The sequence below is a fragment of the Phyllostomus discolor genome, chromosome 1, assembly GCF_004126475.2.
Source record: "Phyllostomus discolor isolate MPI-MPIP mPhyDis1 chromosome 1, mPhyDis1.pri.v3, whole genome shotgun sequence".
NCBI classification, from domain to species: domain Eukaryota; kingdom Metazoa; phylum Chordata; class Mammalia; order Chiroptera; family Phyllostomidae; genus Phyllostomus; species Phyllostomus discolor.
Window position 1 is genome coordinate 81187226 of NC_040903.2, and position 20587 is coordinate 81207812.

General features: G+C 38.7%; 1 protein-coding gene across 1 annotated transcript in view; it reads right to left on the bottom strand.

The window, feature by feature from the left end:
- LOC114492926 (glutamyl aminopeptidase) overlaps positions 1-20587 on the bottom strand; it is an 88096-nt gene that overhangs the window by 66533 nt on the left and 976 nt on the right. The window contains exons 2-3 of the mRNA XM_028507564.2: positions 3303-3444; positions 1184-1315 (exon numbers count right to left, since the gene is read on the bottom strand). Of these exons, the coding sequence (XP_028363365.1) occupies positions 1184-1315; positions 3303-3444 (274 nt within the window). The remainder of the gene's footprint in view (positions 1-1183; positions 1316-3302; positions 3445-20587) is intronic.

The window sequence follows — 20587 nt, forward strand, 5'->3', positions numbered from 1 at the left end:
AGCTCTAAGAATACATAGTGCCCCAAGTGTGGTATGAGTCCCCTCTGTTGTTACATTTAAGCAGATGTAAGGGAGGGGTAGGGGTGGTTGTTTTTGTAAGTCTGCAGTGAGAGATTGTGCTGGGAGCATTTGTGCTTGGTTCTGGACTATATGATTTCAGTTTAGAGTGAGTAGGTAGGAGCCAGGCAGGGAACTTATTAAGTGTCAAAGAGATGGAATTTACCATGAATTGTCATTCACATTGGATACCTTAAATTCTCCCTTCATGTTCTGTTCAACTTTTGAGGCAAACAGTCCACAGGTTTTTGCAAGAGGGAAAACTGGCCACACGTCTTCTACAGATGAGGCGGAGGAAGGGGTACCCACTTTGCTCAGCTCCACATCCCAACTTCACTGAGTTCTCATGACTCAGAGTCCCTGGTAAGTACCCAAGGACACTTTGGCTTTCTGTTCCTCTTTCATCCAACAGATGATCAGAAAATAATATATTATGATGGTATTATGTTATTTTTCCCACTCAAAAGAAGAAATCTTCACCGATTTAAGAGTGTATGCACTCAGCTTTGATAGAGAAATCATTTCAGTAGTATTTATAGATACATAGAATATAGCACAGAGGTGGAATGACAGACTAGGTAAGTGTTTAGGACATAAGCCAAATGGGGGACTCCAAAGTGAGAAAAATAGTTAGGTAAAAGTATTTGGCTTTTCAAAAGAAAATTACTGAATTACTCATCTTGATAAAAAAATTTATATTTTATTACATTTTAAAAAATGCTTTTGGACCCTTTGCTGTTGTCTTATTTTGAATTACATACAGGAATAGCACTATAAGCCACTCAGGGCTTAGTTACTCAAAGAACATTAATCTACCTCTGCTTTCCTTCTCCTTCTCTGGGCTCTCTGGGACCCTGCCCAGACACATACATACATTCGGCCACTTTACTAAATTGGGCCAACCCCAATAATTTGAGGCTACCCATGTCTATGTCTGTTGTGTTTGTTTATTCTTCACCTGTTCTTTTACTTTACATTTTTTCTATGTTGTTCAATATACCATCAAACTCACAGAACTGGGTAACTAATGAGCTATTCTACTCTGTTGTATGAAAAAAAATTCCACAAATAGAAAGTCAACCAAAAAGGCACGTGATATACTTTTAAAAAATATAGCGTGACTCACAGGAATTCCCCTCTTTGATGTTCTCTTCACGGAATCGAACTGATGCACAGCAAAGCACACCAGGTAAGTGCTCATGGGGACGGACTTCTGGAAAGTTGTTCTAGTCCATTTGTCATCCACCGACTCTTCTTTCTATTGAAAACAGAAGACAAACTTTTATTTATCAAAAGGTCGATCGTGTACAAAGGCAAACGATGGTTCCAAACCAGGCTTTCTAGTCAGAAGCCCTCTGCCAAAGCTTAAGGATTAAATTTCTTTTTACCCCTAAAGGGGGAATTTGGAAAGACTAAAGGAAAATTTATTTTGTTTTTAGTACTGTGAAAGAATGATTGATGAACTATGCTATATAAAAACTTTCTCAGAGAGAAATACAATTCTGACTGTGATATAAATTGGACAGTTCAGTTATCCTTCTACATGAAACGCAGAAGGCTGGCCCTAATGCTTGAGGAGCTGCTGTGATTCCTTAAGGAAGATGAGTCTGGTGCTCAAAGCGCTGCCCACAGGAAGAACTAAGTAGGTATTTTCTGATTTGAGTATGTGTAGGGCACTAGCTGTACCAGGTACAGTAGGATGTTGGGCTCTCTTTCCATCTCTGCTTGTCCGTATCGAAGACCCAAAGTATGGTCACTACTAAACTCACTGCCCTGGTCATGGAGAAAGAGAAGGGTTCCATTGCTTGGTATGACTGCTGACCCCATCTGTCTGCTCTCTGTCCACACCAGCTTTGCCTTCCTCGCTGCCGATCACCAGTCCTCAGACTCCATCTATGAATACTTGCCCACTCCTGCTACCCACTGTGTAAACATTTCCACATGCCCTATAGTCACACATTAAGTCACACAACAGTGAGAAGCTTTAAAAAGGAATTAAGCAAGGGAAGCTGAACTAGAATTGATGCATGGTTGACAAGGTGAGCATGTGTACACATGTGCTAATATGGAAGCGTTGAAACCCCAGCGAAGTAAGATGCTCTGCAACAAAAACTTACTGGTATTAGTTCTGATCTAATTACACAGAATAGTCTCTCTTTTTCCTAGGACTTCCAGAAATATACTCTGCAAAAGCCAAAGGTAATATGGGGAAGTCTTAGGCAGAAGTTAGTAAAGTTCACATTCTTTCTCCTCCCAGCCTCACTGTCCCAGCCCATTCCACAGTCTAATGGCATTTTCCTCGGATCCAGTCTTCTGGATCAGTGTCTCACACTTTAAGTTTATTCTTTCCTCTTTCTTCTCCAGTCAAAACTCAATTGCTCAGGTACCTGACACCAGAAAAAAAAAAAAAAACCAAGTTGGTGAACTGATTCACACAGAAGCTTTTTTTTTAGGAATATTTATAATAAAAAGGGATGGATTTCAGTGATGATATTTCGGATAGTCAGACAGAAAGATGGGAAATACAGTTTTGGCAGGGTGCCTTTCTGATACGAGTTAGGTGAGAATTATGTCTAAGGACAAACACTGCCCTTTTACATGTCAAATGTTTAAGGTATAATGCACCTCAACTTTAAGGTAATGTCACTTTAGTTAACTACATTACCCATTATGGGGACAAGGAACAGTAACTGTGGAAAAAATCTTATGTGAATAACTGTACAGACAGAACTTACTGTAACCTATTTTTTTAACATTTAATGAGTATGTCTAATTCATTAGAAAACCTATGCATATGTTGTTTCCTAAAATTGGCTTCTATACTCCAATATTTAAGTGATGATATTTTGCAGTATCTCTATTTTAAAAACTGGATTTATATTTAAATACATACCAAGAATAGTGACAAGGCCCTTGAGTATTTTTCAGTCAGTAATTTCTTTACTTTGCCACTAAGTTGTCATTTTTTTCAGCAAAGCAGAGCCCCGCTGGTGTCTGTCTACTGTATTCTCTCTAGCTTAAAAACCCACGGTGGCTTTTTGACTGGACTGTGATCTCTTGGGTTAAAGACTTCTGGGATTCAAAGAAAAGAGATTCCCAAAATGTGTTTTGAAACCTCTAAATAAGCTACTAGAGCACTTTTAATTTTTAGAAATCAGTAAGATTCTTTCACAGCAAATCAAGTAGTTTACCCAATATCTTAAACAGACTACCTTTGTGAACAAAAACTTTTTTTAAATACTCACCTCCACTGGCATATTTGAAAGTGCCTTATAGTCTTTGGTGTGGATGATAGATATTGTATATGTTGCCTTTTTGTTGGGCTCGTCAAAACACGGGAAGGACTTCCTGGCATCCGTGGGTTCATGATCAGTGGCCGCTATGCTCCTTAGAAAGAAACACACACAAAAAAACCATAATGTTTGTGATCTCTTCTAACAGCCCCCATGTTGCTATTCCCACAGAAACAATCAACAGTGTCATTACAACCATTACATTTCTTAAAATGAGTTTCCATTCAGAAACTATCAAAGAGTTATTGAGACTTTTCTGAAATTTTTAAGGTAACAAATAAATGAAAGTCCAGAGACAACTTCAGATATTTTCTATGAATTTTTAGCTATTTTGGCATCATAATTAAAAATATGGTGACTGTAGAAGAGCAAAAATGAACCCAGTTATGAGCTGTCACTCCCTTCACCACAAAGCTGTCAAACAAAAAGTAAATAAACCCAAAGCCACCTCAGAGATTGTCTTGGACAGCCCTCAAGAGAGTGAGCAGCTGTGTTCTCTCATGGAGGAGGGAAGCATATTTCAGAGTCACTGCTCCTGTCCCTAAGGGCACTTTCTTTCTTATTTGTTTTACACCAGAGGACACACTCAGCTTCATTTCCAAGCAAAGTCAAGGCTCTGAGTAACCTCCCAGGTGAAGCAAACTTTGGCCAGGTTTAAAGCTTGTTTTTGAGGACAGCATTTCTTTATGGTTCTAACTTGCATATCCTTATGTAAGCAAAAATGTTAATGTTTCCATCATTTCAAAGTAGAAATGTTTTTTTCTGAGTAATTCCTCAAAAAACCAATGAATATATACTTTTGTATAGTCATATCACAGTATTATTACTGTATTATTCATTAGAAGAATAAGCAAAGTAAAAAATATAAAAGAAAGGAAAAGTAAGAAAAATGTTGACTTATATTCACTAATATTTTGTGCAAAGAAAATATTTTGTCCTTCAAAATCCTCAGGAACTAAGGAAGGTATATCATAAAGGTTACCAAGCTAAATTATTAGATCATTCATCCATTCAACAAATATTTATTGAATCCCTTACTTCATTCTCTCTCTTACACAGATACACACATTTGCTAGGCATTATCCTGGGTAGTGAAGGAATAGCAATGAGAAATAAACAGACATATAAATAGATAAGTGACTAGTATTTAAATAAGAGCATGATGGGAACTCTGTACAAAATAAAACAGGGAGAGTGACAGAGAATGACTCAGGAGCACTGGTAAGCAACATTAAGTAGAGTAGTCAGGGACAGTCTCTCATAGTAGCTGATGGTTTGCTGAGATCTAAATGATGAGAAAAATCCAGACAGGTGAAGAGTCAGGAAAATGTGTTCTAATAGAGGGGACAGCAAGTGCACAGCCTCTAAGGTGGAAACGACCTTAATGTGGCTGAGGGCCTGAAAGGTGTCCCATGTGGCTGAAGTATAGTGAACAAGAGGGACTGGGCAAAAGAGATGTTCGAGAGGCCAGCAGAGGCTGTGGTAAGAGGCTGTATTTCATTTTTATTCAACAGTGTATTATATACATTAATTTACTAAAAAAGTAGTATGTCATAAGTCAACAACCATCTATAAGAAATTAAAATATTTCTGAATTTATTTTAAAAATTTCTGTAGATATAAAAATTACTTGTTAAAAACTAAGCCAAGAAAACTAGTCTGTGTAAAAAACACAACCAGAAAAATGTGTCTGGAGAGACTGTGGACTAAGAGAATTTTGCAGGATGCCTGAAAAACAATCTTTATCTTCATAGGAGTGTAGGTAACAAAGGTGTGTGCATTTGTCAATATTCACTGAATTGTGCCCAACAGATTTATGCATTTAATGTATATAAATGTTTCTTAAAAATAGCAAGATGGAGGCATTAGGTAAACATGGTTTTCCTCCTCACACAACCATAGCAAAACTTACAACTAAACTACAAAACTACTATCACCCAGAATTGTCAGAAAATTGAGCTCTGTGGAAATCTGACAACCATGGAATTAAAGAAGCCACATTCATACAGACAGGTAGGAGGGTAAGAGATGCAGAGATGTGGAGATGAGGAATGAGTGACCTCCCTCCCACATGTGGTAGATACAAATTGAGAAGGATACTCAAGAGTGAGGGATCCCAGCCCCACACCAGACCACCCAACCCAGGGTTCCAGTGCCAGGAAGATAAGTCCCCATAACTTCTAGCTGTAAAAAACATTGGGGCTTGGGGCAGTAGAATAAACTGCAGGATTTGCAGACATCTCCTCATAAAGGGTCTGCAACAGACTTAGGACTTACTCACACTCACTCCCTCTGAGCTCCAGCACCAGGGCAGCACCTGGAAGACACTAGTGGCATAGAGGGAGAAACTGAAATGATTGGCATTAGGGCGAGTACTGGGGGACAGATTCCACTTGGATAAAACCCCAGAGGCCAGACAGCAGCCATTGTCTCCTTTCTGAGCCTTCTCCCACACAGAACCAAAGATCAGTGACACCATATTGGAGACTCCATCAACTTGGTTCACACAAGTTGCCCCAACCTGGCAATTACCTAAGGCTCCACCCCACCCAACTTACTGCTGTGCTTTTCTACAATACGTCACACTACTAAGAAAGGGAGTCAAATCAGCTCTCCTTAATACATAGAAACAAATGCAGGGAGGCTGCCAAAATGAGGAGACAAAGAAATATGGCCCAAATGAAAGAACAGAATAAAACTCCAGGAAAAGAACTAAACAAAAAGAAGATAAGCAATCTGTCAGATGCAGAGTTCAAAACACTTGTTATTAGGATGCCCAAGGACTCATTAGATACTTTAAGAACCTAAAAAAGACCCAGGCAGAAATGAAGTTTACACTAAGTGAAATAAGGAAAGTTTTACAGGGAATCAACAGTGGAGTGGATAAAGCTGAAAATCAAACCAATGATTTGGAACATAGGGAAAAAAAAAACATTCGATCACAACAGCAAAAAGAAAAAAGAATTAAAAAAATAAGAATAGGCTCTGAGTTTCTGGGACAACTTCAAATGTACCAACATTCACATCATTGGGTGCCAGAAGAAGAAGAGAAAGAACAAGAAATTGAAAATTTCCTTGAAAAAATAATGAAAGAAAACTTCCTTAATTTGGTGAAGGAAATAGACATACAAGTCAAGGGAGCACAGAGAGTCCCAAACAAGATGGACACAAAGAGGAACACACCAAGATACATCATAATTAAAATGCTAAAGGTTAAAGATAAAGAATCTTAAAAGCAGCAAGAGGAAAGCAGAGAGTTACCTACAAAGGAGTTCCTATAAGATTGTCAGGTGATTTCTCAAAAGAAACATCATAGGCTAGAAGGACCAGGCAAGAAGTATTCAAAGTGATAAGAAACAAAGACCTACAATTAAGAGTACTCTATGCAGCAAAGCTATCATTTAGAATTGAAGGGCAGAGAAAGTGTTTCCCAGACAAAGTACAGCTAAAGGATTTCATCATCACCAAGCCATTATTATATGAAATGTTAAAGGGACATATTTAAGAAAAAGATGATCAAAACTATGAATTTTAAAATGGCAATATATTCACAATGACCAACAGTTGAATCTAAAAAACTGAGCAAACAAGCAGAACACAAACAGAATCATAGATATGGAGATCATTTGGAGGATTATCATTTGGAAGGGAGAATGGGGACAATGGGTGAAAAGGTGCAGGGATTAAGAAGTACAAATAGGCAGTTAAAGAATAGATGGGGGATGTGAAGAACAGTACAGGAAAAGAAATAGCCAAAAAATTTACATGCATGATCCCTGGGCTTGAACTAAGGGGGAGGAGTGCTGGGAGCTAATGGGGGTTGCCAGGTGGAGGGGGGCAAAGAGGGAAAAATTGGAACAACTCTAATAGCATAACCAATAAAATATATTTCTTAAAAATAGAATTTTATGATAGCATTTACTTCACAAGGCAGGTGGGAAGAGTACACAAGACAATGCTGATCTAGGTCTGACATAATGGCTGCTTCACAGCTGATGCTCAGTAAGTAAAGACAGTGCAAGAAATTAGATCTGCTTGTGGTGAAAATAAAAGGCTGTAAAAAGTGGGTTGGGATGAAGTGGTGTGAACAGCCTAGAGCAGTGCTTCTCATAATTCAATATAACAAAGAATCACCGGGGATCTTGTTGAAATGCTGGTTCTGGGTCAGTGGGTCTGGCCTGGGACCTGGGATGCCACCTTTCCAACAGAATGCCACTCAAATAGCAAAGGAGAATGAAGTCAACTTGGCAGACTGCAAAACAAAAGTCACAGTTCTCTTTTGGTAAAAAAAAAAAAAGCACTAATTTCTTAAGATATGAACTAAGAACATGGAAAAGCCAGGAGGGCCACCTTGTGGAGAAAACTGCCACCAGTGTTGGGGGGCCTTTGACTCCTCTTGAGTGACCTGGAGATAGGTCACTGCTGTGTCCAGCCAGGGACCATCAGGCTGGACCACTCACAGATCCTACCTCCAACCCATGGGCTTTATAGATGGAGAGGAAGAGGAGTTGGATCTTAGGGCCACAGCTCGCTGTGTGTAATCCCCTCACTGCTGCTATGTTTCAGAATGGGCGTCCTGAGCTGCTCCCACCAGCTGTGAGTTGGCTGTGACAGCTCCTCATTCCCCACCAATGTTTGGCATTAGTCAGCTTTCTAATTTCTCGCAGTCTAATTAGTGTAAGTGATACCTCATTATCATTTTAAGTTGTATTTTTCTGATCACAAATAAGTCTGACCATATTTTTATAAAAAATAAAAAATAAATTTTACCTGAAAACAACTATGCATGAATATTGAGCTCTAGTAAGCAGTTTTGTGTTGTTGCAGTGGCACAGGTTAGTAATTCAGAAAAAGCCCTCTCTGTTTGAGCAAATGTAAAAAAATAATAATAATAATGGAAAGCAGCTTTTTCCCTGTTGGGGAAAATAATTTATAAATTTGTAAGGAGGGAAGTTTAAAGTTTAGAACATAGCCTTGATATCAAATTGTAAATGCTGGTTTGCTACAAACTGAATGATTTTCAAGTAGATATTGATAAAAGGATATAAAAATACATTTCCTAGCTTTGTCCGCTAAAGAGAATTGGATACAGTGACAGGCGTGTACCAATGAATAGAACTAGTTCCCAGATGGTCATTTTGGAATATCATCCTCTACTGGAAGGAACCAGGATTCCTTAGAGAAATGGCTGATTCCAGTGTGGGGTCGGGAAATGTCCAAGATGATCCTGGAACATGTTGGTGTGCCAAAAACTGAGGAGGTTCTCAAAGAATCACGGGAACAAGTAAAAAGGACACAGGAGTCCACTAGAGGGGACTACCACTAGCCAAGTCTGAGGAAATTGCAACATCAAAATAAACAATCGGATTATAATCCTTTGAATAAAATGAGAATCCTTACTCTCATAAAACAAATGAACAAATAAATAAGAGGGTAATTACTGGTAGGCAATCTATTTGGTAGGCAAACTATTGGTAGGCAATACCAAATAGATTGCCTACCAATAATTTTAGGAGCAACAATGGATTTAGAAATGATGGGCAGTGGATGCCCAAACAGGGACAGGGACACAGCATTACTTCCGTGAAATTCTTGACAAAATGCTCAAGTTGCATTTTTAAATCATGAGGAAAGTCTGAAAAACTAAAATTCAGGGACATTCTCAAAATAACTAGCCTGAACTCTTCAAAAATATCAAGGTTGTGAAAGACAAGTCTAGAGGACAGTTCTAGTTCAAGGGAATCTAACAGGCACTCTATTATAGTCTTTGTGATAATGAATCTAGACTGCCTTAAGGACTGTGGAAAAAAAAATAGCTCAAAAAGACATTTGTGGTTACCTGATGAAAATTGATTATGACTGTGGATTAAATGATTGTGTTATAACAATGTTAAATTTCCTGATTTTGATCATTGCACTGTGGTTGTTAGAGAATGTTGTGTGTTAAGAAATATATACTGAATGTTAAGAGGTAAAGGGAAACAGTGTTTTGATACACTTAGAGAGAGAGAGAGAAAGAGAGAGAGAGAGAAATGATGAAGGGAAAGAGAGAGAGGAAATTGGTGAATCTGGGTAAAGTGTTTTAGGAGCTTCTTGTACCATTCATGACACTTTTCTGTAAATTTGAAATTATTTCAAAATAAAAAAATACTCAAAGTCTCAGTCAAGAATGTATTCCTCAATAAAATAATTACTGATGAGTTTTTCTGAGGATAACAATTTAACTAGTGAATTGAAGTTTCTAACACTGTGCAGATTGCTGTGAATTGCAAATACATCAGACTATAAAGAAATCTGTACACTGTCCTCAAGTACTAAGGTTTTCTAGTAAGCTGCACCAAGCTCCAATCCCATGTTTGTCAGCTGCCTTTTTATTCTGAGTTCTTCTGCTTCTGATTTCTTCCACAGGTAGAAGAAAAGGAAAAACCACTGCAAGAATGTTGCAGCTTAGTCATGCCTCAGAAATTTGAGAATATAAGTGTGTGGGCGTGGAGGGAGAGAAGGGTGAGGAGGGAGTGGAATTCCAGGTCCCTAAGCAATAGTGGTAGGGTAGGTTTTCAGTACTCTTTTCCCGTCTCTGGTCTATGTCCCTGCACCCAAGAGATAGAAGAGTTTTCTATCCTTTCTCCATTTCTCTTTAAAAGAGCTTATGCCTGAAAGCTCAGAGACACTTTGGAAATGCCACACAGTGTCAGAGATGTCTCTGTGCAGTGTGTTTGTGGTCCTGTAACTGAATGTTAATCACTGTGAACTCACTCCATTATTGTGATCTGGGCATACACTGGGGTAGGTAAAGTGACATTTGTTAACAAGGAGGGTTACAAAATGTGCACTGTGTTTTCTAAATTGCAGAGCCAATATAATTTTATGGACAAAGTCTTCTTCTAAGAGTAAAACTTCCTAGATTCTGATTCTACTTCAGTCCCTTAAGTGTGATCCTGAACAAAGTAAAAATCTGTGATTCTTAATGCCCTCATCTATAACAGCTGGTTCCCAAAGCACATCTGGCCTCTTCACAGGGCTAGGGGCACAGAGAAGGGTTAGGTCACATGTAGTAATACATCTGAAACTCTCTTGAAATTTACGTAATGGGATTAGGATACACCTCATTCTATTAAATTCTAGAAAACTAACTATACTTTTTTTTTCATGCACACACACCATATGCAACTTTAATCAACCAAATGAAAAAGTCCCAAATGCATGAGTAAAAAAAATCCAAACTGTTCACACGGGTTTAAATTATACAGCTACTTTTATGTACGACTGTATGAATTCAAAACAGCTGTCCTAAATGTATATACAAAACGTGTTTATCCAGAGGTCTGTACATAAGGACCTATACATTTATTTCCTCAGAACCCTTAGATGCCACCTCTTGGTGAGGACACCAACACTTCATTCATACATCTTACAAGAAAAGAAAGACTATTTCCAGCACTGACAATACTGTAACTCCTGTGTTCAGACCATGCAGGCTATACTCTACTGGTTAAGATCCTTCCATCCTGCAGATCACACCGGATGCCGAGGCCCCTCTAAACAGCTTTGGACAGAGTGCTCCAAAGTAAAAGCCTATAAACCACCCCAAGATGAAAAAGCAGAGTCCTCACCAGGGTGCCACATAGGTCAAGGCTTGGCTGAGCCTGCCTAACTACACTTTCTGATGTAGCACCTTCCACAACCAACAGACTTCAAAATGTATTTGTTTGACACTAATATATGTACTGGAACAAAATCAGTTTTTTAAAGTTTGTGTGTAAATACTACAGTCAATATGATTTTTCTAAATGATAACTTGTTTTCTCACGAACTCCAATTTAAATATGCTAAATTCCATCCAAAGTTACTAAAGTTTTGTAAAGATATGCAAATTTGAAAACAAGGTGTATGAGATAGCAGTATGAAACAATTATAGACCATGACTTCTTGGTGGGAGGCTTTACTCAGTGATTAAACTTTTTTCTTTTTAAAATCAGCTGAGTTGTGTTACCAGTTAATGGAAAAGGCCCGGCTAATAGCACAATACATTCGGGAGTGACTGCTGGGCATGTCCTGAGTAATTATAGTGCCAGGGGAACTGCTGAGGTAAACCACTTTTCCATGAGGGCCTCTCTGTGCTACATTAATAAGTCACTTTCGAGGCTCAGTACATTAAAAATATAATTCTATGCAGCTTATTAATTTGTAAAAGGGAAGAACAGCCCTCTGACTTCTCTGGCTCTGCCACATCAAGGAGACTTTAGAGAATAGAGAAAAGGTGATGATTCAAGTCACAGGCCAGTTCACTCTGCATCAACTGAAAAAACAAACCAAACTACTTGACTATCTCATAAATTACTTGGCATACTATTTCCAGTGAAGACTCTCAGGCTATAGTCAGCAATTTAATGACTTAATCCAGCAAAATAAATAGCAAGGTCTGGGTGAAAACCTTGAACAAAGGCTTCTGATGCAAGCAAGGCAGCCACAGTTGCTAGGCGCCCGTGCAGAGGAAAGCAAGGGCCCCAGATTCACACAGGGAAGCTGACCAGTGCAAGACAACCCATGCAGCTTATACAGATTCCATCAGACTTTTGGGGGTTTGAATTAACCCATGAATTAATTAACCTTTTTTTCCAATTGCTTTTTCCTAAGAAGACGACATTCAAGGTTAAGTAAAATCATTTTGTTCCCTTTCTTCTAAAATAATGGAAATAACTAAGCCTCCTGTGGCAAGTAAACAAGGCCCCCCAAAAAAGATTCTTTATTGATAATGGGTATACTAAAGCTCGATGTATCAATCTAAGAATATAATAAGAAAACTGACATATGACTAAAATTTCAAGATCAACACAGCAAATGAGTCTGCATGTCCATGCGTGTGAGAATATATCACACACATACATATCACTAAGACCATCACACTGATTTTTTTTGTCATATTTCCATTTAACTCCTATATCTTCATCACAAGGCTTAACCTCGTGCTTCATGCTTATTTATCCAAATGCTTACTCGATATCTCTCCCTAGATGTCTTACAGGCATTCAGCATCTCTGACACTGAACTTGGGGGCCTTCTCTTCTAATCTGGTTCTTCTCTTGTATTTCCAACTAATGTGAAGTCTGTTCCTCAGATCAGGTATCTGGGGTGTCCTAGACCCATAACTTTAACTTAACCCTCTGCATAGTCAACCAGTTTGCAAATTCTGACTCTCTTTCCTCCAAACTGTCTTCTCCATTGTGTCCTCTTCTGTCTGTCTTGAAACCACTGTCCTACCTGATCTTCATCTTCTCTTTCCTGTGTCATTTCAATGTCTCCCACGTACCCAAATATAAACTTGGCTCTTTCCTTCACCATCCAGTTACTACATCCTTTATAATGCCTGTCATTAGCTATCCTTCCTTTTCTTTCTTATAGGTTTTCTAGGGTTATCTCTAGCTAACCTCTTCATACAAACCGCTCACGCAAACTAATTTTACCTCCCCACTCTGCTTCTCTGACTCAGTGCCTTTCCTTTTTGCCTGCTTTTACCTTCTCATTTGCTTATCAAAATCCCACCATAATATCAAAATTCAGTGTCAAGCCTACCAATGTTACAAAGAATACTCCAGAAAACTCAAACTGGAAACCATCTGTCCCCCTTTTATGTTTTTGTGATTTCTGTCAATTCCAATATTCTCAGATCTTAACATATGAAGACTTTGTTCTTAAATCAAAAAAAAGATTTACCAAACTCTGCTTTTCTTCAATAAGAAGGGCAGAAAAGAAACCAAGGAAGTTTTTCACCCTGACTGAGTTGGGAGGTAGAGATATCATCAGTAGAACTTGGAGTCCTTCATGGGAAAGGGGCTATAGCACTGTGGCTTATCCCAGCTTGTGCCAGAGGACATTAGGAGTGCAAAGGCCTGTAGGAAATTGTTTCTCTATATCCATTCAATAATGTTTGAGTGTTCACTGTGTTCCAGGCAATGAACAAGAGAGACTCAGCGTACTCTCAGAGACCCACAGAAGTGTCCACACTCACATAAGTTTGGAAAATGGCAACTATGTCAGTCTCTAGAAATTCATAATGGACACTGTCATATAAAAGTCTCTGAAAAGTCCCACCATTAAAAAACCATGCTGTATTTAATATTATTGACCAAACTAATTTGGCAACAGAATCCCTACCCTCCTTTTTTTTGGCAAAATCTATCAATGACCCATGCAGCTAGAGCTCTGTGGAACATACTTTGAGAAATGCTGTGTAAAAGCAATTCAAATACTGAGAAAGAAATGCTGAACCTGGGAGAGGAAAAAATATCATTAAATATTTTGGAGATGTGAGTAAAGGGGACTCTCTCTGCCTGGGACAAGAAAAACTGAAAAGAGTGAGGGTTTGGGTGATGCGGGCAGGAAAACATTTCAAAGCTTCCTTCCAATCCTTTTAAGTGGTTTTCCTCAGACCTTAAGGAACAGACCAGAGAGTAGAAGTGACTTTTAAGTTTTCCAGACTTTGTCCTCCTAAGCCTCACTACAAGTCTGTCCCCAGCAACATGATGTAGAGACTGGTACTAGGGAACTTTAAGCTGGCTCCCCCTTCTTCTACAACTCTTTCACAATGTTGAGGGAAAGAAGCTCAGATAGTTGTCTCCCTTCTGTGAAGTTCAAGTCCGAATTATATTTTCAGAAATCAAGTAATTTTGGTTACTTCTGAGTACAGTCATGTTTAGTTTGCATTATGGTTGCACCAAATAATATCCCAATCTTGCTAATACTCAGTCTCGGAGTTAAATTTCACATAAAGGCAGACAAGTCAGAGAATATAATTTTGGTCACATACTGAAAATCTATTACTGCAATGGAATTTTCAGTGTATGAACATCCAATATTACAAAGCTCACTGTATAATGTGAAAGAATGGTGCTGCTCCAGTGAATCCACTCCTCTGGCCCTTATGTGGACATTGTGGATGGGAAACCTGAGAGGCTTGCATTGTCCAAAGGCTTAAAAAAATGCATTTTCTTATATGTTTGAAATACAGTATTTCATAACAACCCAAACTGAAAGTATTCCATGTTGCTTAAATGAAGTTATTGAGTATGAGCCAGAACTATTTATTCCAAAGCATGTGTGCAGAGCAGAACTGGCAGCATCCTGTGTAATGTGAGAACCTCAAAAGTTACCAATGAAAACAGACAAGCAGGGGAAGACCAGTCTTCCCGGAGGACCTAACTGAGCACAGGCCTTCTCTGCCAATCTTACTGACGCATAGTACTTTTTGACCAATGATTAAGACAGCTGAGTTTCAGAATGCCAGCTCCCACATATATATTTTATGGTAAAATTAACTGGTACAGTAAAATAACCCAAAGCATCAGAGTGAACAATATATATTTTTTATATAGTGCTTTCTAAAATTTGTAAAGTATGTAACAGAAATTTATTAATGGAACATTATTTCATAGTTTTTGTCCTTCCTGTAGTGTACAGAATTTTTATGTGTTTTGATGACTTTACTTGGATGAAATTTCTGTTGTTTTCACAACCTAAGAAACAGTTTTAAAACCCTAGAAATAATCATTCGAAAGTTCTGATTCATTTTCAATTTACACTAATGAATTTTTTTAATCTCTCAAAGATGGATATTCTTTAGAATAGTATGCCTTTTCCTCCAATGAAGTGCAAACACTTTAAAAAAGCATTTTAGTGTTAGTGCAGCCCAGAGAGATAGGTACTTTCATTCGTTGTTGGAGGAAATATAACTAGGGTCATACCTTTGGGAAGTCAGTTTGAAGACAGACACACACACACTTACACACATGTGCATGCACAGGTTATATATATATGTGTATAAAATACATGTGTACACGCATTCACACATAATATAGTTTGCACCATTTTCCTAAAGAAATATTAGGAATGTTACACAGTTTATTATAGAGATGTTCATTAAATTTTATGAACATTAGGTGTTTATAGGTAAAAGAGCAGAAGCAACTTAAATGCCCAGGTTTAAAGGAAAAGTTAAATAAATCACATTAGATTCATACAATGAACTATCATGTATCCATTATTTATGGAAGAATACCAAATGACACATTAAAGTGTTGATATATCCTAAAAGCATGTTACACAACACTATGTACAGCATAATAACGTCATGCTTATCTGTGTCCAGAAAAAATACTAGAAACATATCTGCCTAAGTATTAACAAAGACTATACTTGAGTGATGGGCCTGTAAGTGGATTTTTGTTGCGCGTGGGTCACCGGCCAGCAGTGACCACGGAACGCTGTGGATGGCTCACTGAAAAACATGCGAGAAACAACAAACACAAACATGCACAGAGACAAGACTAGTTTCTGTGGGGAAGCAGGGATAAGTGGCCACCCCCCCTAATGGGGAGGGCCTCGATTTACCATCCATACATGCTTTTATTGGGCTCATTTTGCATAATAATTCAGGTAAAGTACAGTACTCATTAGGAGGAAGTAAGGAACTATAGAAAACAAGGAACTCTGCTGGTCTATTGAGTGGGGGTCAAAGAGCTGTAAGACTTTGAGGAACAAACTTCCTCCTTGGACCCCTCTCATTCAACTGAGAGCATTTTAAACAAAGAAGGTTTCACAGTTATTTACATGTTCTTTCTTAGGCCTGATCACCCAGGGAATCTGCCCTTTCAGCACAGAGCTGCACCGCCCTGTCATTGTTTCAGGCTTAGCACGGGAACTAAGGCAATAAGGAGATTTTCTCCCAGACGATGAGAACTCAGGCTATGTCAAAGCCGAGGAGCGAGAGTCCGTCACCCTCTTTTGCTGCAGCCCCCAAAGTCCTTCTTTTGGGGGGCCTCCCAAAGTGATCGTGCCTGCCTTAGGTCGTTCCCCTCGTGGGGAATCTTACCCGTCTTTGGTTAACCGACCAAGCTTTTGGGGGTTCAGCAGCAGAAGCAGCATTCCTGCCAGGGAGACAAGCTTTTGTCTCCTTGCTGGCTTACGGTTCCAAGGGCATTCCCTTAGCCTTAGCCTAGGCAGGGGTTTCAGCTTCTGATACCAGTCAGGGTGGTTCCCAACAGATTTTTATTTTTTCTTACAATGTTCTCTGGCTTCCAAGTTTTCTGCAGTGAATGTGTATTATTTATGAAATAAATAAAATAAATGTTACAAGTTTCTGGGTATATTCATACCTTTTATATTCTAACATAAGGTAATAAATACATAGATACACTTAAAGATGTATTTACAACTGAATCCTTTTCTAACTTGTTCATAATAATAAATAGTAGAAGCACTCAAAAGTCCAACAGGGAATTGGTTTTAAAAAATAAAATTGCATTCATGCAATGGAATATTGTGCAATTTTTAAAACCAAACTCTTGAAAGTATTTAAGAATGGATGGGAAATGCTTATAATATGTTAAGTTATAAAAAGGTATATAGATAAGACTTCTGATCAAGATGGAGACATAGGCAGACATGGCTTGCCTCTTTGCACAATCATATCAAAATTACAACTAAAATGTACAACAACCATCACTCAGAACCATCAGAAATCAGTTGAATGGAAGTCTGACAACTACAGAATTAACAAAACCACACCCATCCAGACTGGTAGGAGGAGCACAGATGTGAAGCCAGCTGGTCCCTGGCCCATGTGTGGTGCATTAAAAATTCAGGAGGGATATCTCAGGAGCGAGGATTCCCAGCCCCACACCAGGTACCCCAGCCCAGGATTCCAGGGCCAGGAAGATAAATTCCCACAACTTTGGACTGCAGAACCAGTGGGAATTGCATCAGTGGAAGAAACTGCTGGAGCTCCGAGCAGTTCCTCTCAAAGAACCCACACATGGACTCACCTACTCAGACTCACTCCCTCAGAGCTCTAGCACCAGGGTAGCAGCTTGAAAGGCACCAGTGACATATAGGGAGAAGCTGAAGTGTCTGGCATCAAGGCAGGCAGACATCATTGTCCCTTTTTTAAACCTTCCCCCAACAGTGCTGGCAATCTGGTGCTATAACTGAGACTCCATCAACGTGGCTAACACTGTTTGACCTGCCTTGGAGATTCCCAGAGACTCTGCTCCACCCAACTTACAGGCCCACCCAAGCAGCTTTTCCATATAAATGGCTGTTCTTGGCTCATGCTTCACAACTTCCTAAATCCTCTCAACAAGAAACAGCTGGCCTCAGTGAGCCCCCACGTCCTGCACCAGTAGGAGCCAGCCTAGATTCACAATTTGGCTTCACCTGGGAATCTCCAAGCTCAGCAAAAGTAGCAGCCATCTCAGATTGCTTTACAACTCAGGCAGGGTGACCACATGCAAAACAAAAGCTGAAGCTGACCTTGGCCTGCACCACCTGGGAAACCCCAGGGCCAGTGCACACAGTGGACAGCTACAGACCATGTCTGAATACCATCACCCTACCCCTGTATAGCTGACCCTCCATGGAGGGTGCAGATTTGGGGTAAGTGGTCATAACCAGTCCATGCAGCTGACTGGCCTGGGTAATACCCTTGCATTGACCCACCAGCACCAATCAAGGCTCAACTACAAGAGACAGGTGTACTTAGCCCACACTAAGGTCATACCTCAAATAACCAGGCTGGGTGATGGAGGAGGCTCTGTCACTGGAAACTACAAGGCACCTGCTACACTAAGCCACACTACCAAGACACAGAATCAAAGCAGCTCTACCTAATACATAGAAACTGCCAAATACATAGGAGGCTGCCAAAACGAGGAAACAAAGAAACATGGCCCAAATGAAAGAACAGATCAAAACTCCAGAAAAAGAGCTAAATGAAATGGAGGTAAACCATCTATCAGATGCAGAGTTCCAAACACTGGTTAAAACTATGCTCAAGGATCTCAGTGGGGGCCTCACCAGCATAAAAAAGATCCAGCCAGAAAGAAGGAGCACAGTAATTGAAATGAATAATTTATAGGGAAACTACAGTAGAGTGGATGAAGCCAATACTCAAATCAATGATTTAGAACATAAGGAAGCAAAAAAACCAATCAGAACAATAAGAAAAAAGTATCCAAAAAACAAGGATAGTGTAAGGAGCCTTTAAAACAACATCGAGCAGTTTAACACTTGCACTGTAGGGAAAGAAAAGAGAAAGAGCAAGAAATTGGAAATCTGTTTGAAAAAATAATGAAAGAAAACTTCCCTAATTTGGTGAAGAAAATAGACATGTAAGTTCTAGAAACACAGAGAGTCCAAACAAGATGGATACAAAGAGGCCCACTCCAAGACACATCATAATTAAAATGCCAAAGGTTAAAGATAAAGAGAGAATCTGCCAGAAAAAAGAAGTTAGTTACCTACAGGGGAGTTCCCATACAGTATCAGCTGATTTCTCAAAAGAAACTTTGCAAGCTAGAAGGGATTGGCAAGAAATATTCAAAGTCATGAAAAATAGGGACCTACAGCCAAGATTGCTCCACCCAGCAAAGCTATCATTTAGAACCAAAGGACAGATAAAGAGCTTCTCAAACAATAAAAAACTAAAGGAGTTCATCATCACCAAACCATTATTATATTAAATGTTAAAGGGACTTATATAGGAAAAAGGAGATCAAAACTATGAACTATTAAATGGCAAAAAAATATGTATCTATCAATAGCTGAATCTAAAAAACAAGAAGAACAGAGACAGAGTCATGGATATGCAGAGCGTTTTGATGGTTGCCAGATGGAAGGGTACATGGGGGAATGGGTTGGGAGGTAAGGGGATTATGAAGTACAAAATAGGTAATTACAGAATAGCCATGGAAATGTAAAGTACATTATAAGAAATGGAGTAGCCAAAGAACTTATACACGTGATCCATGAACATGAACTTCAGTGGGGGTATTACCTGAGCCCCCCCCCCCCCACATCTGGCAACCATCTGGGTGGACATGGACAAATGGGGAAAAATCAGGACAACCGTAATAATATAATCAATAAAATATAATTAAACAAAGATTCTAGATTAGAGAAATAATATAATTACAGTTTTGATTGCCTAGAAAAATACCAGAATTACATTAACATATTAACAGGGTTACCACTGGATGGTGAAAGTACTTATAGTTTCTTTTTTAATAACTTTTTATGCTTTCAACATTTGTAATTTTTATGAACAGAAAAATGTAAACAATAGTTTGTTTTGTTACTAGTGATATTAAGATACACCATCAAGCATCCTTCTTCAAATATTTTTTTTCAAACTAGCATTTCTACTCAATGTATTAGTGTACCACAGTAAGATAGGGCTATTGAAATATTTATTTTAGTCCTTGAGTGTCTCTGACAAACAACAGAAAGAATTTTGACCAAAAGGTTTGCTTTGCTCTAGAAGATGCTTAAAACAACTTAAGAAAGGGGTGCTGAAGGATCTGTGAGCTGACCCCAGTGAGCTGGCCCCAGTTTCACTTTTGTTAACTGTGACACTAAGGTTTCTTAATCACTACCTGTTCAGAATCCAAGTAAGCAAAGGCCAAAGCAGTTTCAAGTTCAGTTACACCTCAGGTGTAGAATTCTTCCCTGATATAGGGCCACACCCACAGTGTGAAGGTTTATTAAGATCCTTGACTTTCTGCCTTCAATGCAACTCTAATAATAGCCTCTGATTGATTACCAAGGCAAGTAACCATCAGGAAATGAACTTGTGTGTTCATGCACACACTTGAAAGACTGGGGAGGAAAAACATTTTTATGTCCTTAATTATATACCTTTTTATGTCCTTAATAGAATTTTCTGTTACATGCATATTGCATTACAGGCAATAAGTGCAAAGATTTAACTGTTTTGCCACTGATATGTGGACTCACTGAGGATTTATTGCTTATCTGTAAATGGTTCTGGCCATATGAAATAAAAGGGCACAGTCCTGCCTTCATTTCCAGATGGATATACAAAGACAATTCCATGAATATTACTTACTCTTTCAATGTCTTTTCTCCAATAAAACAGTCACAGTTATAATTGACATGTGCTGACTTTCACTTAAATTTAGTATAATAGCATTTTAAAGGTTCAGTTTAAAATCATTGCCATAGAGCCCAAGAATATCATCACTTAAATTTATCAAATACACATATTTTACAAATCTTAGTTTATACTAAATATTAAGGATAGAGTTCAGTACATTATGATTTTTCCTAATGGAATGAAAGACTTGCAATGATTTTTTTTTCACTCTGTGCAGCTCACTTAGCACTCTCAAGTTTTATGACAGGCTCTGAAAATAGGACAGGGCAATAATTTTTGTTTCCCAGAC